At 42.0% G+C, this 20,496-nt stretch overlaps 2 protein-coding genes across 2 annotated transcripts; both read right to left on the minus strand.

The window, feature by feature from the left end:
• Positions 1 to 1,118: 1,118 nt before the first annotated feature.
• On the minus strand, positions 1,119 to 17,426 carry LOC9635568 (cytochrome P450 71A1). Its single transcript, XM_002979831.2, has 3 exons — positions 16,500 to 17,426; positions 15,842 to 16,440; positions 1,119 to 1,216 (listed from the first exon to the last, which is right to left on the minus strand). Exons 1-3 carry the CDS (start codon positions 17,424 to 17,426, stop codon positions 1,150 to 1,152), a joined length of 1,593 nt encoding a protein of 530 aa, XP_002979877.2. The 3' UTR covers positions 1,119 to 1,149.
• Positions 17,427 to 17,796: 370 nt separating this feature from the next.
• LOC9636193 (probable glutathione S-transferase DHAR1, cytosolic) lies at positions 17,797 to 19,129 on the minus strand. Its single transcript, XM_002979832.2, has 6 exons — positions 18,854 to 19,129; positions 18,711 to 18,801; positions 18,514 to 18,657; positions 18,324 to 18,441; positions 18,116 to 18,256; positions 17,797 to 18,030 (listed from the first exon to the last, which is right to left on the minus strand). Exons 1-6 carry the CDS (start codon positions 19,113 to 19,115, stop codon positions 17,944 to 17,946), a joined length of 843 nt encoding a protein of 280 aa, XP_002979878.2. The 5' UTR covers positions 19,116 to 19,129; the 3' UTR covers positions 17,797 to 17,943.
• Positions 19,130 to 20,496: the final 1,367 nt, after the last annotated feature.

Genomic DNA, 20,496 nt, shown 5'->3' on the forward strand with positions numbered 1-20,496 from the left:
TCCCGTGGTATTGATGTTGTTCTCCTCCTTGTATTTCCAGTTCCCACTGCCGGTCGAATTCATAGAGGGGGAGAAAGCGCTGGGCATAGTCCGCCACGAATTCTACGGTGCACAGGAACTCTTCCTTGGGGAAGTATGCGAAGTTCAAGCGCGTCCGTCCAGGTTTGACACCGCTATATTCCTGTGAGACAAAGAAGTTCTTTCCTCTTTAGAAAAGCTCTAGAAAGCTTGTTTTAGTTCTCACCTCTTGGATCGCGGCTCGAAATTTCAGGGAGAGATCATCAGCGAGGGACCGGCACCTCCTCCCAAACAAATTGTTGAGGAGCTTTGCTACAAACCGGCCCTGCGGCACGGTTTGCTGGAGTTCGTCTTTGGAATCAGTGGTCCGGACGAGGAACGAGACGACCGCTGTTCGTTTCACTTGGGTGCTCCGGACAATCAACGTGGTGGTGATTAAGCTTTGCTCTCTCGACTCGATGAGACGGTATCCCGAGACCATCCCGGTTTTATCCGCTGGAGTATGGAAGGTGTTCCAGCGTCTTCTCGGCTTTCGATGTCCTCCGAGTAGAGTGTGTTATGAGTTTGTTAGTGTTAATGGTTTTCTTGTTTCTTTCGGTGGAAAGGGAACTGACCTCTTTGTTGTAGTTGACGAAGTCTCCTGTTGTCGACGGTGCGTGATCCTTGGAGCTTGTTGAGCTTTTTGTTCATGCAAAGCAGGCCCGGCGTTTCTGGTCCTCCGACATACTTGTGTGGACTCAACATCACAGCGTCTTTGTGGGGTTGCATGTCGATCTTAACGTGCGGATCCCTGTTGAAACTCCTAACTTTTAAAACAAAGGCTTGACCATCCCAGGAATTAAGAGTGCTTTATTGCTGACGTAGCAAATACTACAATAGCAAGCATGGTGGCTATTTCCTCCAAATCACAGGCCTTTGTAACTTCCAAGCAGAAAAATAGCCTGCCAAAGTCTAGATATGCAAAGTCACGAGATCATCAGCTTTCATGCTTCTTGACGAGACCTTGTAAACAGTTGAATGAAGTTGTACCACTCTCAAAAGCCAAAGTCCTAGAGCTAGCACAATCTGCAATAGATGCCCATCGTGGAGAGGTGAAAACTTCTTTGCCTCTCACCTTCATTGCCAAACATATTAGGCAACCTTTCTTTTCAAACTAGCACAGGGGTTTAATTTTGAATTCAAACAAAAGTTTGAAGACCTCCTGGGGCATGGGATTGCCTGGAGAGGGACGAGCTTTGGCATGGCGAGCCCAAATTTCTCCCTCATGTCGATCTCTCCCACTTTCTCCCAATCGAATCCTTGCAGCAGCCTCACCAGCACGCACTGCACCATCCGGAGTCCTATCCCCATCCCTGATCCTCCACCCAGATCCAAACGGGATGAGCTCGAAATTCTGGCCCCTCACATCACGCCCTTCTTCACGCCCTCCTCGAATCACTCCGGCCGGAAATCCAGCGCCCTCTCCCACGAATTGGCATCCCTGGAGATTGCGTAGACATTGACAAGCAGCCGAGAGCCCTGTGCGATCTGGTAACCGGCACTCTACACACAGGGCATGGTGGATTCATAGAGGATCACTGGCGATGGCGGATGCAATCGCAGCGACTCCTTGACGATGGCGTGCAGGAAATTCAGCCCCACAACCCTGTTGCGCCCCACCACGGCGTCAATCTTGTGCTGCACCTGGCACATTGCAGCAGGGTGCCGGAGGAGCTCCGCCATCACCCACTCACAGGTGACCCATGCGGTGTTGCTCCTGGCCCCAATCACATCCTGAGTGCCATGAAGGGAGCGAGGAAATCCCTGAGAATTAGGGTTCTTGAGAAATACCTGGATGACAGCTTTAATGATAATGAATACACTTATGATTTACTATTGAATTTAAAATTTAGTTTGTGATAAGAACATATCCTTTTTTGTTACATTATTTAACTTTTTGTAATTCATATAAACTTGTAATTTGGCATTTTTTCTTATGCACAATTACAAGTGGTAAAAGCCATTGAGCATTTTGGATTGAATAGATGAATTCTTCCTAAAAAAGTTTATCAATTTCTTTCATGAATTTACTTTGGTAATTAAGATTCATTTCTATAAAGCATCTGCCTTTTAGGCATATTTCCTGAGAGTATCTCAATATGGTGTATATAAAATTTTGGCATAATGTCTTTTAAAATATGTGTAAGATTAAACAAAAATGTCCTTGTAATAGTTTAATAGAGTTATGGTTTGATTGCGAAATTCACTTTATAATCCTTGAGCAATTGTAATAGTATACAGATTATCCTCATTTGCTAAATTGATTTACTCAAATGATTGATCACAAAAAACATGCAAAATATAATTTCTCTATTGATTAATTTTATAAGCAAAATCCTCCTTTACAGAGAAATCTCTTATACATATATTAACCTATAGTTTAAGTGCCTAGATACTTCTTTGAGTATTAAATAAAGATTAACTTTTGAAATTAGCTAAATTTTAAGGAAAGCTTATAAAATTTGTTGTTTTTAGAAATCATCTAGGCCTTCCTCCCAATCATAAGATTGAGTTTTGAGGGGTTGACATTTCCTTTTCAACTATATAGTGGAAGTAATGGGCATAATATTTTTTTATTGCCCTACAAAAAACTGTTTTTCCGGTCTTGGTTTGTGCAAGTAATTTTTATCCAAGGTCTGCCTAGTAGGGTTTTATAGGTAGAATCTCGTTGTGTCATTTTAAGCACAACATAATTAAGTTTATACTTTATGTCAACCATATTGGTTAAAACATTTCTAATAATTCCAGTTGGCTTGACGCTTTAGTCATTTGCCATTCATATATTAATGGGGCTAGTTGAATTGGACCAAAACTTAATTCTTTTTAAATACTCTCTTTAGAATATTTATACTTGAGCCACCATTGATGAGAGTTTCAGATAATAGATTTTTACCAATCTTCATATCAATTATAGAAATTTCACTATCACAATCCCTTGGCTCAATTACAATAACCATAAATGGGACTAAAGTTTTTTCCCTTTTAAGCAAGAGCTTGCAAGCAACCAAAGAAAACAACTTGAAAGACGATTCATAGGGTTCAAATACAGAGGGAAAGGGCCTATGAATAAAAGTGCACCCCCTTTTCCAAATGGTTAAGGGTCTTGGGATATTTAGGGTTAAGCGTCTTTGGGTTTGAATAGTACTGGGCTGGGTGACCTCCCGGGAAGACCAAACTTAAGATCACACTATATGTTGATTGACATCTGGCTAGTTTAGTTTGCTCCCATTGTCGAAAGATGCTAGGGGAATCACACCATATGTTAATTGACATCTGGCTGGTCTAGTTTGCTCCCACTGGGCTCGACCCGAGGGGTAGGGTGTTGAAAGATCGGGGCTCTTGGGAGAGCTGCGGCTCTCAGCTTCCGTTCACAAGGGTGTGAACTTGCAAGGAAACGTGATGGATTGCAAGCAACCAAAGAGAACGACTTGAAAGACAGTCCATGGGGTTCAAATATAGAAGGAAAGGGCCTATGAATAAGAATGCATCTTTTTTTCTAAATGGTTAAGGGTCTTGGGATATTTGGGGTTAAGTGTCTTTGGGTTTGAATAGTACTGGGTTGGGTGAGATTACAAAGCTTTCTAAGTAATGCAACTTTAACATAAGGTGTTATAATGAGAAGTTAGTCTAAAGTGAGTGTAATTTTGGCATTTAAAATGCCTTTTATTATCTTCTTCTCATCCTTGTCATTTAACTTTAGTATATGGTCTTTTTTTTTTGCACTAATGATAAAATCATATCAATTTGTAAAGGTGTGAGACTTTCTATGTTAGAATCACCATTGTTCAAATCGATGTGTGGTTGCAAGTCTTGGAGTTGTTGAGTGATTTTTGCATTGATCTTTTTCTTTTAGTGTCATTAAGAATTATGAATGATCTCTACTTTATTATCACTCTCTTCATCTTAACTTTCAGATTCAGCTCTTCTATATTAGGCTTTGATCATAACACAGTCACTAGGTAGCTCTTTTATATCTGACCATTCTACCTCAATGTGCCTAGCTACAGGTTGCGTATCCTTAGAAGGCTTATCATTCTTGTTTGATGATTAAACTTGATTGTATGGCCTAGGATAGAGAGTAAGAGTTTTAGCTTGATCATACTCTTTTGGCCTTTCATATTCTTTAGGCCTATTGTAGCCTCTTAGCTGATCGTATTTTTTAGGCCAATTATAGTCTTTAGGCCTATTTTCCTCACAGTTAGACCTATAGGCAGATAATCCCAATAGTCATCTTGCCTTTCATTATATGGGTATTCACGTTTAACATTTCGATTATTATTGTAATCGTTCTTCCTACAACAACTTTTATCGTCAAGTGGATAGCTTTGCCTATGTATTGTTTTATCAACTCAAGCTAGTTGTTGGCTTCCTAGTTGTTTAAACAAGGTTCTACACTTTTTAGTTAAATGTCCCTTTTTTTTATAAAATTAGTATTTGATCAACTAAAGTTTGCATTCTTCCTTGTTATATTTTTCATTTTGCATTTGATACACCAAATCCTTTATTTGAGATTGGTTTGCAATTTCAAGCTTCTTAAACAACTAGTTTCCTTGTCTATAGAGGTTATCTTTTTATTTAACTTCACCATATTTACCATCTCATATTGTTTTGTGAAATTTTAGTAGGCAATAATAGTTTATTTTAAGTCATCAAAATCTATATAAGCTCTTTTTATCATATATTTATGATAAATTTTCTTGAGGCCCTATATGTATAAGTGTAGGCACATTTTATCTGATACTAAGTCTTTATAATGTTTATAACACTTGTTGAATTGAGTTATATATTTCTCGATTGTTTTAGATTTTCCTTGATAAAGTTTTTGCAGTTCATAATAGTTTTCTCCTAGGTTTATTTCCATGGAAAAAGCTTTAAGGAAAAATTTTGTTTACTCATCAAATGTGCCAAACTTTTTAACATCATTGTTATAGTACCAATCTTTGGCTTTGGTTTTTAACATATAGGGGAAAAGATTCTTTTTGCCCATCTACTTGATTAAGCTTGATTGCTTTTATATATTTCTCATTATGCAATTTTGGCTCTTTTCCTTTAATCTAAAAAAAGGATGGATATGTGATGATGGTGTCTATTGTTATTCCTGCAATTGCCATCATGCTCATTGCAATTTGATAAGAAATGCTTTATTTTGCAACTAGTATAGACAAAATAGGTGTTTCGTAAAGGAATTTGAATCACCATTAAAGGGTAAGAGTTATAAATTTAGCTTTTCTACCTCTTGTGGGGTATCACTCTATTGGCACCAACCAATGGAGCAACAATAAGCGAGGAGTGACCACTTTGGTTTTGCGAACAATCATCTTGCGAACACCCCTATCTCCTGTCGTGGCGATGGTACTTAGCTTGAACAAATTTTGGATTGCCTACCCTTCCAGCTTAGAGTCCAGCTGAAGCAATGGTTCCACTAAAGGATCCACCACGAAGTCCTCCACGGCCCCCGGCTTGCGTTGAGCAATGGCACACACCATCGCAATAGACGTGTGACACATGTTGTTGACTGCTCGAATGGCCGACTCGCTAGCATCACTAGAACTCCTTATTGGCAGAGAGATGATCTCGAGAACTTGCAAGCAAATGCTACTGTAGTACTTGTCGGGATCGCCAACAAACTTTGGACACTTTGTGAGGTGAGTGGCTACTCTCTTCTAGAGGGAGACGTCATTATTTTGTGTTCCACTACTCTCAGTTGAATAGAGGCATTTTTTATGTGCTGATGTTGCCAAGGAGAGTAACATATGGATTCATATATTCTGGATGACCGTCAAAGTCATATTGGGATTTCTAATCTCTTCTTCATTGAGGTGCACTTAATATGCTTTTAGCTCACTCTCTTTCAAACTTTTCTTTAGTTTTGTTAAGCAATGATTTAATTTGTTATGAAGGGAGGTTAAGATTGCAAATATCACGTGCAAGTGCTCTATAATTTCGTTTTAGATCTTATGAATACTTCTTTTTAGACTGTCTTCTGCTCATCAGATTATGAGGGAAATATTGTATATTTATTACCTTGTTTAGTATAGACAATGATAATTTTATGCATAAAAACTATTCCCTTTAAAACTTTATAGGTATGATCAATTGTTGGTCTATGCCTATATATTTCTAAATCTGTTGGCATTATTATTATGGCAAGCATAGTTATTATGCCTTGTTCGTGGAGTGAGTGGTACAAGGTTTGGGTATGCAATGATTCCCCTTGTAAATTGGCCTTTCAGTCACTCTTAGGAGTAAACACTTAGCTTCTCAATCAATTTTGAAATGGGGATAACTTTCCTTTAGAGACCAAATATCTATAACATTTCTTATATGAAAGTCCTAAGAATTTCTCAAGCAACAAACGTTATTTTTCACAGTATATCTGTTTTACTCAAGTATGGTCCACCTTAAAAGATTTTTACTCCACAAAATTTTGTTGCTTATCAATCTAAATTCAGAATTGATCCAACATCTATTAACCCAATTATTAATAAATGTATTTCTACCTATAGGTATCCAAATTTTATTGTTGACCATTAAAGTTCCTATAATAGCGTCTTTGCATAAGATTACATAGAATTCTAGCAATTGTCTAGTATACAAATCATTTGCAAGTTATAATACTTAGGATTTACATCTAGCTCAGATAGACAGATTATCTTTTTGTCTAGGAAGAATCTTGTACTATTTTCTTTTTGTATAGGTAACTCCATAGATATAAGTCTCGGTTACACTATATACCTATAAAGTAATCTAGGTGTATTATCACACTTTCTTTAACAATAGTAAAGGTACCAGGAGTTAGACTTTTGTACATCTTAAATAGAACACTGTCAAATATTTCACTCGGTAATTCATCAAGCTATTTAAGTAATTTTGTTAAATCTCTCATTCATTGGCATAGTTAGGTATACAAGATAGTTTAGTTTTTGCTTTTTTATACTTTTGCATAGTCACACAAAGTGGGGATCAGTCAACTTTCATCTGGGTCTATAAGAAAAATGTATTTTTTGATAGGTGTGGTGAATCGTTAGTAAACATTTTTATTTTATCTACTCTAATTCCCCCATTCAACTTCTATCAGGATAGTAAAGGGTTGTCAATCTTTAATCTCTCCACTTAGGTGTGTATGAGGTCCTCCTCTTTTTGCCCGTGCCTAGTATAGTTAAGATTAATTCAGTGCAAAGTCTCTAGCACGTGATACTTGATTCCAAAGTAACTTGTCTATTTCATAGTGGGTCTTACCCTCTAGCTTATAACCAATCTTGCCCTTATAACTATGGAATTAAAAAGAGTAGCATATTGTTCTTGACAAATCTTGGGCAAACCTCTTTTAAATGGTTTAACACTAAGGACTAATTTGAATGGGGCATGGAGATCAATTTGTGAAATTGCATTATAGGATCAACACAAGAGTTCAATTATCTAGCGTATGATAGTTGTTTTAGATTAATTTGCTTGTGGAATGATTTTAGATAGTTTTTCAAACATGTGATAGTTAATTTGTGGAAGACTTTGCTTTAGACGTAGACAAAAATTGCTTTTTAAGGTAAATTTTTCTTTAGTCTATTCACCAACGGGCAATTATGGTCAATATAAATCTTTGTTCAAGCTTATATGCTAGATTTTGAGCTTTGCAATGTATTTCAAAAAATTTGGATATTTCACTTTTTTTTTCTAATATCTCTAAGCTTATTTTAGCTCTTTAAAGATCAAAGTGACAATAGTAGTGTCTTCAAGATTGACACATACGCCTAACAACAAGCTCTATAACTCTCTATTCCGTGTTTATAGCATAAAGCCTCTCAAAAACTCAAAACTCAATTAGCACACGGGGTGATTTATGTGTTTCAAATGTAGGCAAAAATTGAGCTATAACTCTTATTGCAGTAGTTGTATAATTTTGCCTATATACAAAATATTCACTATGTGGGAATTATCTCTTATAAAGAGGTATGTACGCCCATGGATTACATTTCACAAAGGGTGGTTCATGCCTTGCAAAAAGTGTTTCACACCTAAAGTGATGAGTATTTCTGTTAGTAATTTAATGTTGCTCAATTGGTCTGAAAAGTAAATTTTCACACCTATTCACTTGTATATTTGCTCTTTATCTATACCTCACTTCAAGGGATATGAGGCACATTTTACGTGATTGCCCTTGATTCCTCCTTATGGGGCTAAATGTTATATGAGTGCTCTCAAAATCTATAGGAGAGTGATACCTTTCATATTAACTAGTGTTTGCAAGCTCTCTATATATAATAGATAAGCCTTGATTAATTCGTTTAGGTGTACTAGACATAAAGTGATTTGAACAGTTATAATGGTTCATGATAACTGTTTCTAAATTTTCAATTTGTGAGTCTTGTTTGAGTCTCATAAGCTTTTGCAATATGCATAGAAAACTTAAACTCAGGATAAGTCTACTCTCAAACCATGTCTAAGTAGTAGTTGACGTTAAAGGACCTTGGATCAAAGCCTTGAGATAGCACAATGTTCTAATTGTGATTTTACTTTATTAAAACTTTGTAAAATTTAGGTGAATAGTTCCCTAATTTAATCTTCACTAAGATTGGCTTTAACTCTTTTTAAGCTGGAGTCGAAAACAAAAGTTATAGGTGCCTAATTTTCCTACTTATGTATGCCTAAAAAAATTGTGACACACTACTGAAAAATGTGTCTTCTAAAAACCTAAGTAAAAATTTACTCAGAAGGAAAGAATTCTCGAGTAATTGATTATGTTTTCCATATCAAACAAACTCCATTCCTTCTTCTTTTGGATTTTTCTCAAGAAGTTATTAGTAAAACAATTTAAACTTGAATTTCTTGGCAATATATGTTGTACTTCAATTTCAAACTCGTCTCATACTTTATGACTTAAGTGATAGTTGAGAAACTATATTTTATATGTTGTCTAGGCACAAAGCCACTGCAATCACTAGAAGACATTTTTCATTTATTGTTGTTTATGTTTAAGGCCTCTAAAATCACTGAAGTGATCTACTTGTGAATCCTAATGCTTAACATGTTTGGAATTCACAAGCAATTTTCTCTCAGTTGCTTTTCAAGCTAAAAAGTGATGGCTAATCCCACCGTGGTCACCAAAAGTGAGTAAGGCTTTTTTTGCCTATACTCATATTCTCGCCCTTGCCTATAAAATAGTGACAAAAAAATAGAGATGAAAACGTAAGAAGAAAAGAAGATAAAAAATAATAGAACTCAACCTCAAACCCTAAAAACATGAGTAAGAATAAGTATATGTTGCACAAATAATCATAAATGGGAGAAAATCAATACAAATGCATATAACAGTGAATAGGGGGTTGTTTTTCAACACATATAAGTGTTATTTATATACTATATGATTTTATAACCATTCTTAACTATTTCACATTTATGTGTAACAAGTATTGCTTAAGTTTCTTTCTTTTTTAGATGTTTAAACTTAAGCATAATTCCATTTCATCTAAGCTTCCTTCTTCTACTCTACTTAGGAAGATATAAAAAATAAAACATTTACCTATTCATCAAACACTGTCAAAGTCCAAATTAATAATTCTAAGAAGAATACCATGCTATCTTCCATGGTATTTCCAAAATATACAAGTCACTTTGCATGAGAGATTAAGCAAAGATTATTAAACTGCTAAAACACAGTCTGGTGAATTTGACATGATAAAAGTGCACCTAGATCTAATCACATATCAAGCAGATGCTTTGCACAGAAAATCATCAAATAAATCAGACATAATAATTACTTCTCTAAACCACTAAGAGATGACTGCGTTTGGGTGTTCAAAGCAATACTCACTCTTTGTTTCTTCCCTCCACTCAATCCATGCGAGAACCACTATCTCCAAGCCCCATCTCACTCTCAACCATCTCCATCGTTTGGCTGTGTGGTAGGCTGCCTCAAATAAGCAGAGTAAGTGATTGTCTCCAGAACAGTGAGCTTCGTAGCAAAACATTATCTTGATTTACATAAGCATCTGATAGAAAGCTTGAGAATCACTGAATCAAATGTTTATACACACTGCAGTCCCATGCCTCATGTTTGTCTGGAGATTCCCATTGGATCCTTCTCGCCTCACAATCTACCTGTGATGAACGACAATGCAAGAATCTTAGTCTCAAACACATGGTCAATCTTTTCAACATGCGCGTCAAGCAAGGTTTGGCTTTCCCGATCCTGGACCCATGATCTCAAGATTTAAAAGTCGACAAAACTAGCAGGAGGCAATTTCTTTTCAAACTTTCTATCCCATCCAGTCTTGCGTGGCTATGGCTTCTCAAGGTACGTCGTCTCCAAAGATCCATGTCCTCGGATTTCCCGTCCCAGGCCAGGGACACATCACTCCGATGATGCATGTCTGCAAGAAGATCGCCGCTCGAGATGGATTCATCGTCTCGTTCGTCAATGTCGAGAGCCTCCACGACGAGATAATCAAGCACTGGAGAGCTCCATCCAATACGGACCTCCGCCTCGTCTCAATCCCACTCTCCTGGAAGATCCCACACGGCCTGGATGCTTACACTCTCACTCACTCGGGTGAGTTCTTCAAGGCCACCACCGAGATGATCCCAGCTCTCGAGCACCTCGTCTCCAATCTCTCTCTCGAGATCTCGCCGTTCCGCTGCATCATCTCGGACTACTTCTTCTTCTGGACCCAGGACGTTGCTGATAAGTTTGGGATTCCAAGGATTGTTCTGTGGCCTGGATCCGCTGCCTGGACCACGATTGAGTAGGAGTGCCTCTCCTGTGTTGGCCTTGGGGAGTTGAGCAAAACACCAACGCAAAGCTGGTTATACACGACTGGAAGATTGGAGCTGGATTTGCAAGAGGGGCGAATGGACTGATCGGCAGAGGCGACATCGAAAAGACGCTGCGGGAGGTGATGGATGGGGAAAGAGGGAAGCAGATGAAAGACACTGTTGAGGTGCTGAAGTGCAAGGCAAGGAAAGCTGTGGAGAGTGGTGGTCGATCCGCTGCGAGCTTGGATGGATTTCTTAAAGGCCTCAGCAGTCAGTGATGCGATTATAAGTTATCACTGCAAGTGCTAGCATGAGATGGCTGAAGAGAAGAAGAGCAGAAGCTACGATGGTGGATGACTCCAAAGGATAATTGTATATAATATCATAGATATATATACATGATGAAGAGCCTACACCTGGATCAGTGAAGTGGCACTCCTGCCACCTAGGATCATGTCATAGAGAGTATATACTCAACACTCCTTCTCGATCTCAATGACATGAATCTGAAATCACTCTCCCTCTGCATCCAAGCACTCTGTTGTATCCACAACAGAAATCTGTCTCTGCTCAGTGCCTCCTCTCAGCGCCTCTGCCAGTGCCTCTGAGCCAGTCTCTGCTCGATCAGCCCTCGGTGCCTCGTGCCTCTATGCCCGGCACTCACCTCTGGTGAGTCTTTGCGGGGTCTCGCACGCCCTAGCACCTCGTTCACGGCCTCTGATCGCAGTCTCTCCTCTCTCAGCGCCTCTGCCAGCGCCTGTCTGCTCGTGCCTTGCACCACTCTCTCATGGTCGCTCTCTCACACCAGCACCTCACTCAGCGCTCAGGTGCCTCAAGCCAGCCCTCATCGTCTCAGCCTCAATCAAGCCTCCTCAGCCAGAGTCCTTACGGCTCTCTCCCTCTGCTATGGAGCCCTCTCACAACCCAGCACTTGGTATCGCCTCTGCCTGCTTGCCAAAGGATAGTCGTATATAATATCAAAGATATATATACATAATGAAGAGACACGCCTCTAGCCTACACCTGGATCAGTGAAGTGGCACTCCTGCCACCTAGGATCATGTCATAGAGAGCATATACTCAACAATGGCAAATATGTGAAAAACTTACGTGCCACGAATTTACAAAACATGAAGCGATAAAATATTCGTCTACCTTGCAACGCCTTTGTTGACTGGAAAAAACAGGACCGAAATCCACCGTTGAATGGCGCTGATCTCTTTCTCACCACATGTAAATGCCGTGATCGATCGATAGATGCGCGCCGTGTTTGATCAGGCCACGACGCGGCGTGCGCTAGAGCAGGATTCTTAGTGAAGGCTGAAAAGGAGCAGCAGGAATAGTGCCACTGCTTATGACGATTACACTGCCTCTGGCCCCATCAAGCACGTCATGCCGTCCTATGGTGAGTAAAGCCGTGAATTCTCTTCTGCATATCCTGGAATTCTGTTTCAGGGAACACGCATGCCGAGGACAGCTACCGGATGGCAAAACTGGCCACGAGTTATGTGAAGGAGTCCCTCGGAGAAACCGAGATGGTGCTCTCTTCTTTTGCGACTCTGGAACCACTGGAGCTGTGAAAAAGCTCCACGAACTTGTCCAGCCGTCGCAGCAATCGATGACAGGAAGAAATGATGGTGGAATTGGCTTAAGGAGTCTTATATTGCAGACAAAAAACTGTTAATGTCCATTAGAGTTTAAGGAGATGGCTGGTGTTCATAACGAGCATCACTCCAACATTCTTCCCCAAGGTTTCTTTCAATCTGTCAACTGTTTAAACCAATAGGTTATTCTGACTCATGATGGATTGATTGACATGAAGTACCTGCTGCAAAATCCCAAGCACGCACATCGTCCAAAGCTAACGGGAGTTTTAGGACACCAGCCATTGCTCGCCTTCTACACAAACACGGAGCATTAGCATGCTTTGATTTCGCAAGCTGGTAAGACGAGATCAGAACGAAAAGAAGCTTACTTGTTGAACTTGATCAACAAGGATCCATTAAGATCAACATGCGACTGATGGATACGATGCTGTGGTGTTGAGTCCACACAAGTATGTCGGAGGGCCCGGAACGCCGGGCCTGCTTTGCATAAACAAAAAGCTCTACAAGCTCAAGGATCACGCACCGTCGACAACAGGTAAGGAGTGGTAACAACAAAGAGGTCAGTTCCCTTTCCAGCGAAAGAAAAATAGAAAATCAACACTAAACAAACTCATACCAGCACTCTACCTCGAGGACCTCGAAAGCCGAGAAGACGCTGAAACAACACCTTCCATACTCCAGCGGATAAAAATCGGGATGGTCTCCACTGTCCAAGAAGAAATGGGATACCGTCTCATCGAGTCTAGAGAGCACAGCTTAATCACCACCGCGTTGAAAAGGTCGGAAAACAAAAAGATAGTGCTCGGGAGCACGCAAGTGAAACGAGCAGCGATCGTCTCGTTCCTCGTCCGGACCACTGATTCCAAAGATGAACTCCAGCTGCAAGCCCGGTTTGTAGCAAAGCTCCTCAACAATTTGTTTGGGAGGAGGTTGGTCATGTGCCGGTCCCTACAGCTACTCGCTTCTCAAAGTCAGTGATGATCTATCCCTGAAATTTCGAGCAGCGATCCAAGAGGTGAGAACTAAAACAAGCTTTCTAAAGAGCTTTTCTAACGAGGAAAGAACTTCTTTGTCTCACAGGAATATAGCGGTGTCAAACCTGGATGGACGCGCTTGAACTTCGCATACTTCCTCTCCAAGAAAGAGTTCCATTTCTTGCTGTGCACCATAGAATAGAATTCGTTGCGGACTATGGCCAGCGCTTTCTCCCCCTCTATGAATTCGACCGGACACGGGAATGGGCCAAAATCCCACTTCTCCAGGAGTACAAGGAATACCTGGGCACCGCCACGGCGATTGCAAAGCAGCTCAGGCCAGGAGGGGCTCTATATTCGTTTCGCAACCACCGTCTCTTCTCAATCCCACTCTCCTGAAAGATCCTTGGGTGAGTTTTACAAGACCACCACCGGGATGATCTGGAAATGGCTCTACCTTTTGGTAGCTTCAATTTAAAAAAATGAAGGACCGAATTTTATAATATTACCAAAAAGTTGCGCCAAGTCCGCTGTGAACAGTCCCAAAGCTCTCCAGCAGTATATGCCCCTCATAGTCAACAACATGAAAGCGTGCCTTGAGAGGTGGTCCGCTCAGGATACAATCATTCTTCTTACCAAGATGAGAAGATACATTTTCTTCGATATGACACTTCACGTTTCTAACTATCGGCCACATTTTATATGGGAAAGACTCCAGCCCCGATGTGGATGATACTTTCCTCCTTGTACTACATTCTGAACCAAGACATTCGTGCTCTGCCCATCAACTTCCCCGGCACTGCCTACAACAAAGCCTTGAAGGTAAAAAGCCATAAGCGTTGTCCTACACAGCTTTGTGATGTTTTCCCATTCTCAGGTGTGGCGAAAGCTCATCAAGCTTATCCAGGACATGATCAACCAGCGAAGAGCTTTGGGGACGCTGCAAGGAACAAACATTCTTTCATTGCTCATGAATCAGCTGGATGACAAGGGAGAGGCACTGGAAGACGCTCAAATCATCGACGTACTCAACATGTACGTGAACGCTGCATGTCCACACCACCACCGAATCAGTCAATGAAGTGCTACCAGTTGGGCCAGATTTAACAATGGGGGATTTGCTGTCATGCAAAGGAAGATTACTTGGAAAGCTTGAAAGTTTCAAGAGAGCAACTACTTGGGGGTAAGCCTTTGTCAAATGGCACCTGCCCTTGCTCTTATAGAATACGCACCACTTGAAATGTACGAGGAAGAGAATTTTGCCAAACGCTTTGCCTGAACACGTATCTCTGCATCCTGCAAATAGCCGGCAGTCCTCACGTCCACAACCACGCTCTCTGATAGACTCAAAACTTCAGTAGCCAATATCGTGTACAGCCGCCACTCCTGACGACAAGCCATCCGAGCACGTAGTGGATTCCAGGGTGTATGTTAGGATTTTTGCTTGCTGGAGCTAGCTGGCTCCCTCAGATAGGCGCTGGAGATCATGGGAGATGGGTTGACGGGCCTCTTTGGGCCTTCCGGCAGAGATCCAGACAGTTCTCGAGCGGCTGGCCGGAGAGGAGATTGAAAAAACAACGTTCTGGTGCTTACTGTCTGATATGCACAACAAAATAACAAAGGGACAGGTGAATAAGAAGTGCCCTCATCTTGCAAAATTTATGTGGAAGAACTCATTCCAGACCGGGCTCTTTGGAATCATGAATCAGAGTTCTTTGCCTAAAAAAAGTACAAGGCAAGACAAGTGGAACATAAAACCTAATGTTATTTATAGTTCATTTAGTTTCCATCCAATTATAAAAGTTTATATTGTCTTGTTATGGCTCTTATTCACAATGTGCATCTATCAAATATTAAAGACAAAATATATTCTATTGTAACAACTCTTAAAACAAAAGCTCAAAGGAAGATCCCTCCCTTTTGCATGACAAGTATGTGAATGGGATCCTAAAGCACACAAAAGCAACTGTTAGAGTTTCACAATTAAGAGTGCTCTATTGCATGCCTGACCAAATACTACAATAGCAAGCGTGGTGGCCATTTCCTCCCAATCACGGGCCTTTGTAACTTCCAAGCAGAAAAATAGCCTGCCAAAGTCTAGATATGCAAGGTCAAGTCCTAGAGGAGGTCTCATGCTTCTTGACGAGACTTTGTAAACAGTTGAATGAAGTTGCACCACTCTCAAAAGCCAAAGTCCTAGAGCTAGCACAATCTGCAATAGATGCCCATCGTGGAGAGGCAAAAACTTCTTTGCCTTGCCAAACATACTAAGCAACCTTTCTTTTCAAACTATCACAGGGGTTTTAATTTTGAAGGCACGCAATTCAGGCAACCTTCCTTTTCAAACTATCACAGGGGTTTAATTTTGAAGGCCCGATTTACCACAAACCCTAAAATACTATAACCCAAAATGCATCAATTCAGACAAAAGTTTGAGCGGGAAAAAGTCAAGACCTCCTGGGGCATGGGATTGCCTGGAGAGGGACGAGCTTTGGCATGGCGAGCCCAAATTTCTCCCTCATATCGATCTCTCCCACTTTCTCCCAATCGAATCCTTGCAGCAGCCTCGCCAGCACGCACTGCACCATCCGGAGTCCCATCCCCATCCCTGGGCAGATCCTCCGCCCGGATCCAAACGGGATGAGCTCGAAATTCTGGCCCCTCACATCCACGCCCTTCTTCGCGCCCTCCTCGAATCGCTCCGGCCAGAAATCCAGCGCCCTCTCCCACGAATTGGCATCCCGGGAGATCGCGTAGACATTGACGAGCAGCCGAGCGCCCTGTGCGATCCGGTAACCGGCGCTCGACACACAGGGCATGGTGGATTCGTAGAGGATCACTGGCGATGGCGGATGCAATCGCAGCGTCTCCTTGACGATGGCGTGCAGGAAATTCAGCCCCGGGAGATCGCTCTCCTCCACAACCCTGTCGCGCCCCACCACGGCGTCGATCTCGCGCTGCGCTCGGCGCATTGCGGTGGGGTGCCGGAGGAGCTCCGCCATCGCCCACTCGCAGGTGACCCACGCGGTGTCGCTCCCGGCCCCGATCACATCCTGGGCAGAAAGAGCTAAGAACCCTAAAATCCCCGAGAATTAGGGTTCTTGAGAAATACCTGGATGACGGCTTTAATGGTATCGTCGGTCAGCGCGTTCTTCTCCTGCGATGCGAGGAGAACGTCCAGGAGATCATCCACGCCGCCGGCGCCGGCGCCGCCACGCCCTTGATACTGCCGCTTTCTGTCGATCAGCGACTGAAAGAACGCATCCTGTAGCGCGTGGAGCTTCCGGGCGCGGCGGCCATAGCCCTGGAGATCCATCCACCGCAAAGAGGGCAAGTAATCGCCCACATTGAGCGCGCCAATCATCTCCACCGCGTGCTCGATCGTCTCCTTGACGCGCCGCTCGAACCGCGAGAGCTGCTTCTTCTTCCCGCCGAATTCCTGGCTGGTGGCCATGCGCAGGATGCTGTAGAGCGTGATGTCGGACAGAACCGCGCGGAGATCCACGACGCTGGACGCTCTCGCCGCCTCCTCCACCGTCGCAAGCGCCGAGGAGATCTCCTCCTTGCGCAGGCGCTCGAAGGAATCCACTCTCTTGCCACTGAAGAGCTCGAGGCTACAAACCTTGCGGAGATGGCGCCAGTGATCACCGTAAGGCGCCCACATGATATCCGCGAAGTTGTACGTGAGCTCGCGCGCCACTGCGTACCTGGGCCGCGATGCAAACACGAGATCGTGAGTGTGGAGGAATTCCCTCGCCGCCTCGGCGCTCGAGGCCACGAAAGTTGGAACGCAGCCCAGGCGCAAGAACATGAGAGGGCCGTGGCGCTTGGAGAGATCCAAGAGCGCTTGGTGTGGAGGGCGCCCCAGGAGCTGGTGGAGGTTTCCAATCACTGGCAGTGGCCGCGGGCCGGGCGGCATGTGATCTTGCTGGTGGCGATCATCACGGAAGAAGAGCTTTCCCAGAGTTTTCTTCCAGATCGCGACGAGGAGACTCCAGAGAAGGGAGAGCGCTGCGGTGGAGGAGGCTTGCGCGGCCATGCAAATGGATTGAAAGCTCGGAGGAAAGAAGAAGATAGCCTCGATCGAACAGGGGAGAGAGCGCGATACCAGGATGGCGATCAAACTTACTGAAACGTTTGACAGCCCTCTCTGAATGGATTGAAAGCTCAGAAGATATCGATTCACAGGGGATAGAGCGCGCCCAGATTTTTACCAGGATCAAATCAAGCACAGGGAAAAAGATCAAACTTACTAGAGAAACGTTTTGACAGCCCTCTCTCACGCTCTTCCTGGAAGAGCTCTAGAACGTTTGAGAGCTCTCAAACCATATCAAGTACTCCCAAGACATGACACGCTTGAAGGGAATGGACGACAGATCTAGCATCGTATGTCAAAGAAACAAAAGAAGAGCGTAAGAACAATGTGTCACTGTGTGTGTATTTAACCACGGGGAAGCTTTAAAGAGCCCCCTTGCCATAGAGTTTGCGCTTCACAGAGGGAACCGTTTCGATTCTCTTGAATCTCCGGGGATTCTTCTTGGTTTTTCCAGTTTTGCTCACGCGCTTAAATGCTTGGCCCATCCTTTGACGACTACCTCCGCAGGAGCCATCGTTTTCTGGAAGCTTTCTCGCTTGAAGAGAGCCTGGAACGAGTAAAAGAGAGACACGACTGTGAGTGACGATAATTACACTGAGAAAAAGGAATATTTTTTCGTCTGTGCGTTTTACCTCCATGTAAGAGTTGAGATTCGTGAGATTTTCTGGCACTGACCACTGCTTGTAATGGCCCAGCGCGATTTTGAGGTGGTAGAGCTTGGGGGCGAGGCTGAGATCCACAGCGGAGATGTTTGATCCATTCACGAATGGTCCCTGCCACCAACAAAAAAACCAGGACTTTTTGTTCCTGGAGAACGAGAGGAATAGCGAAAGAACTTACATTCTTGGCGAGATACTCATCCAGCGCCTTTAGCTCTTCCAGGAGAGCAGCCTCGGAGCCATCGCTCGGATCCTTGCTCTTGAGGAATTTCACGAAGGACGAGAAGATCTTCGAGCCACTGAAAGTTTGAGCAAGCAAATCAAAGGCCATCTCGACAACAAGGAAGAAAGAAAAAGACGAGGAAACTTACACGCTTGACTTTTCAGGTGGTGTAACCAGAGAAGGTGACGGGAACTTTGTGTCGATGAGCTGCGTGATAACGTCCGAATCCGCGACCCATTTTCCATCGTCCTTGATCACTGGAACTTTACCTTCTGGATTTGCTTCCAAAAACCTGGAAAATTCACCATGTCCCAACAAGGAAAATAAAAGAAACAAATAGAAAACCATGCGGGCTTGTTCTCCATATCCACGAATTTGGAGTTATAAGGAATCCCTTTCTCCTCCAGAGTGAGTAGCACTCGCTGAGAAAATGGACCTGGATTGACAAAAGAAAAAAGAGATGAAAAAAAGCAATGTGATATACTCACAATCGCCAAGCCGGGATGGATCGCCATTCGCGGCTTTCACCAAAACCTCCACAGCCTCAGTGGTAGCCACAGCCATGGCGCAAACTCTAGAAGGATGCTGAGCTACGTGCGAAGAAAATGCCTGTGTGGATAGATGGGAAGAGCTGCGGCCGAGAGATTTATAGCAGCGGCTTCTCCTTCCAAGATACCCTAGACGATCAAAAGTAGCTCCTTCCTTGAGCCCTAGGACCAGTAACTTTGACAAGGGTAGGGCTAAAGCCATACTTTTCTTTTCGCCCACACGAACTTTACTTCTGAATGAATGCAGACCTTTTTCATTATAAGGTTTTTTATAATGACAGGTTAAAGTACATTAATTTATGATGGCAGTTTTTGGGGTTAGCCACAACAAAACATTATACAAACATGTAAAATGTATGGAAAAACATTTATGTGTATAGCAAATACTTTGTGATAGTAATTTTAGGGGGAGGTATGCCTCCTAAAGGAAGGCATACCTTGGGTGGTGGCTTGGCAAAAATTGTGCAAACTTGCAAAATATATATAAAAAAAAGACAAGTGTGCTTAAATTATTGTAATACATATTTGTGAAATAATATTTTATACACAACTTTTATTTTATGCATGGGCATGCATTGGTGCATGATACATATGCATGCAAAATCCACTTTAGACGAATGCAATTTTTTGTGTTGCATAAATTTCAACTCCACATTAATAAAGTTTAGACTTTGTGTTTAATGTTTTTTAATGCATGAACTAAATTTTGAATGTTTTATGGATTGAACTTGCCATTGCTGTGTATTTAAAACACTCTTTACGATAAGTGTAAAGGAAAGCACTTTGTGAGTGAGTGGTTATATGCAACAAATGAAATTTTGGCATAGGTGAGCATTAAATATAGAATAAAGAATCTTGCCTCCTTGTTTGGAGTAGCTTGATGTACCTTGCATTAGTATCTCAAAATAATAGGTTGACGAGTGTATCCCCTCAAGAGTGTTATTGCAATTAAAACACTTTTGGAAGTGCTTCTCCCCCACTACAAGAATTTGATAAGGTGGGGGATTATATATGTTAATAGCAAACTAAGAGATATAGTATATAGAGTGAGCCAAGAAGTGATAAAAGCTACATTAGGTCATGTTTGTCTAGAGCAAATTTTATGAAGGAGATTAGAATCAATTTCTTATGTATGTTTCTATATGGAGTCATCTATGGAACTCTAATGTATTGACAATAAGTTTCTCTTGCCACATTGAATTCATGGTTTTATCGCAAACAACATATTACAAGCTAAAGTCTTGGAATCATTATTGCTAGTAAGTGTTTAAAAGTGTCTAAATAATACTGCATTAGTTTATGTGTTTATTAATGTAGGGAGCTGCTATATTGTAAACTCTTAAACTTGGACTTTTCGAAAGGTCATTCAACCCAATATTATTCAAATAAAGATGCTTAACCCCAAGAATCCCAAGACCCTTAATCAATTGATAAAAAAGGTGCACTCTTATTTATGGGCTCTTTCCCTTTATATTTGAATTTTATAGATCATTTTTAAAATTGTTCTCTTTAGTTATTTACATATATCACAGGCATGTTTGTGTTAAAGAACGCTACTGTAAGGTAGCTTTACAATTTAGTTG

This window comes from Selaginella moellendorffii, unplaced genomic scaffold (assembly GCF_000143415.4).
Source record: "Selaginella moellendorffii unplaced genomic scaffold, v1.0 SELMOscaffold_42, whole genome shotgun sequence".
NCBI classification, from domain to species: domain Eukaryota; kingdom Viridiplantae; phylum Streptophyta; class Lycopodiopsida; order Selaginellales; family Selaginellaceae; genus Selaginella; species Selaginella moellendorffii.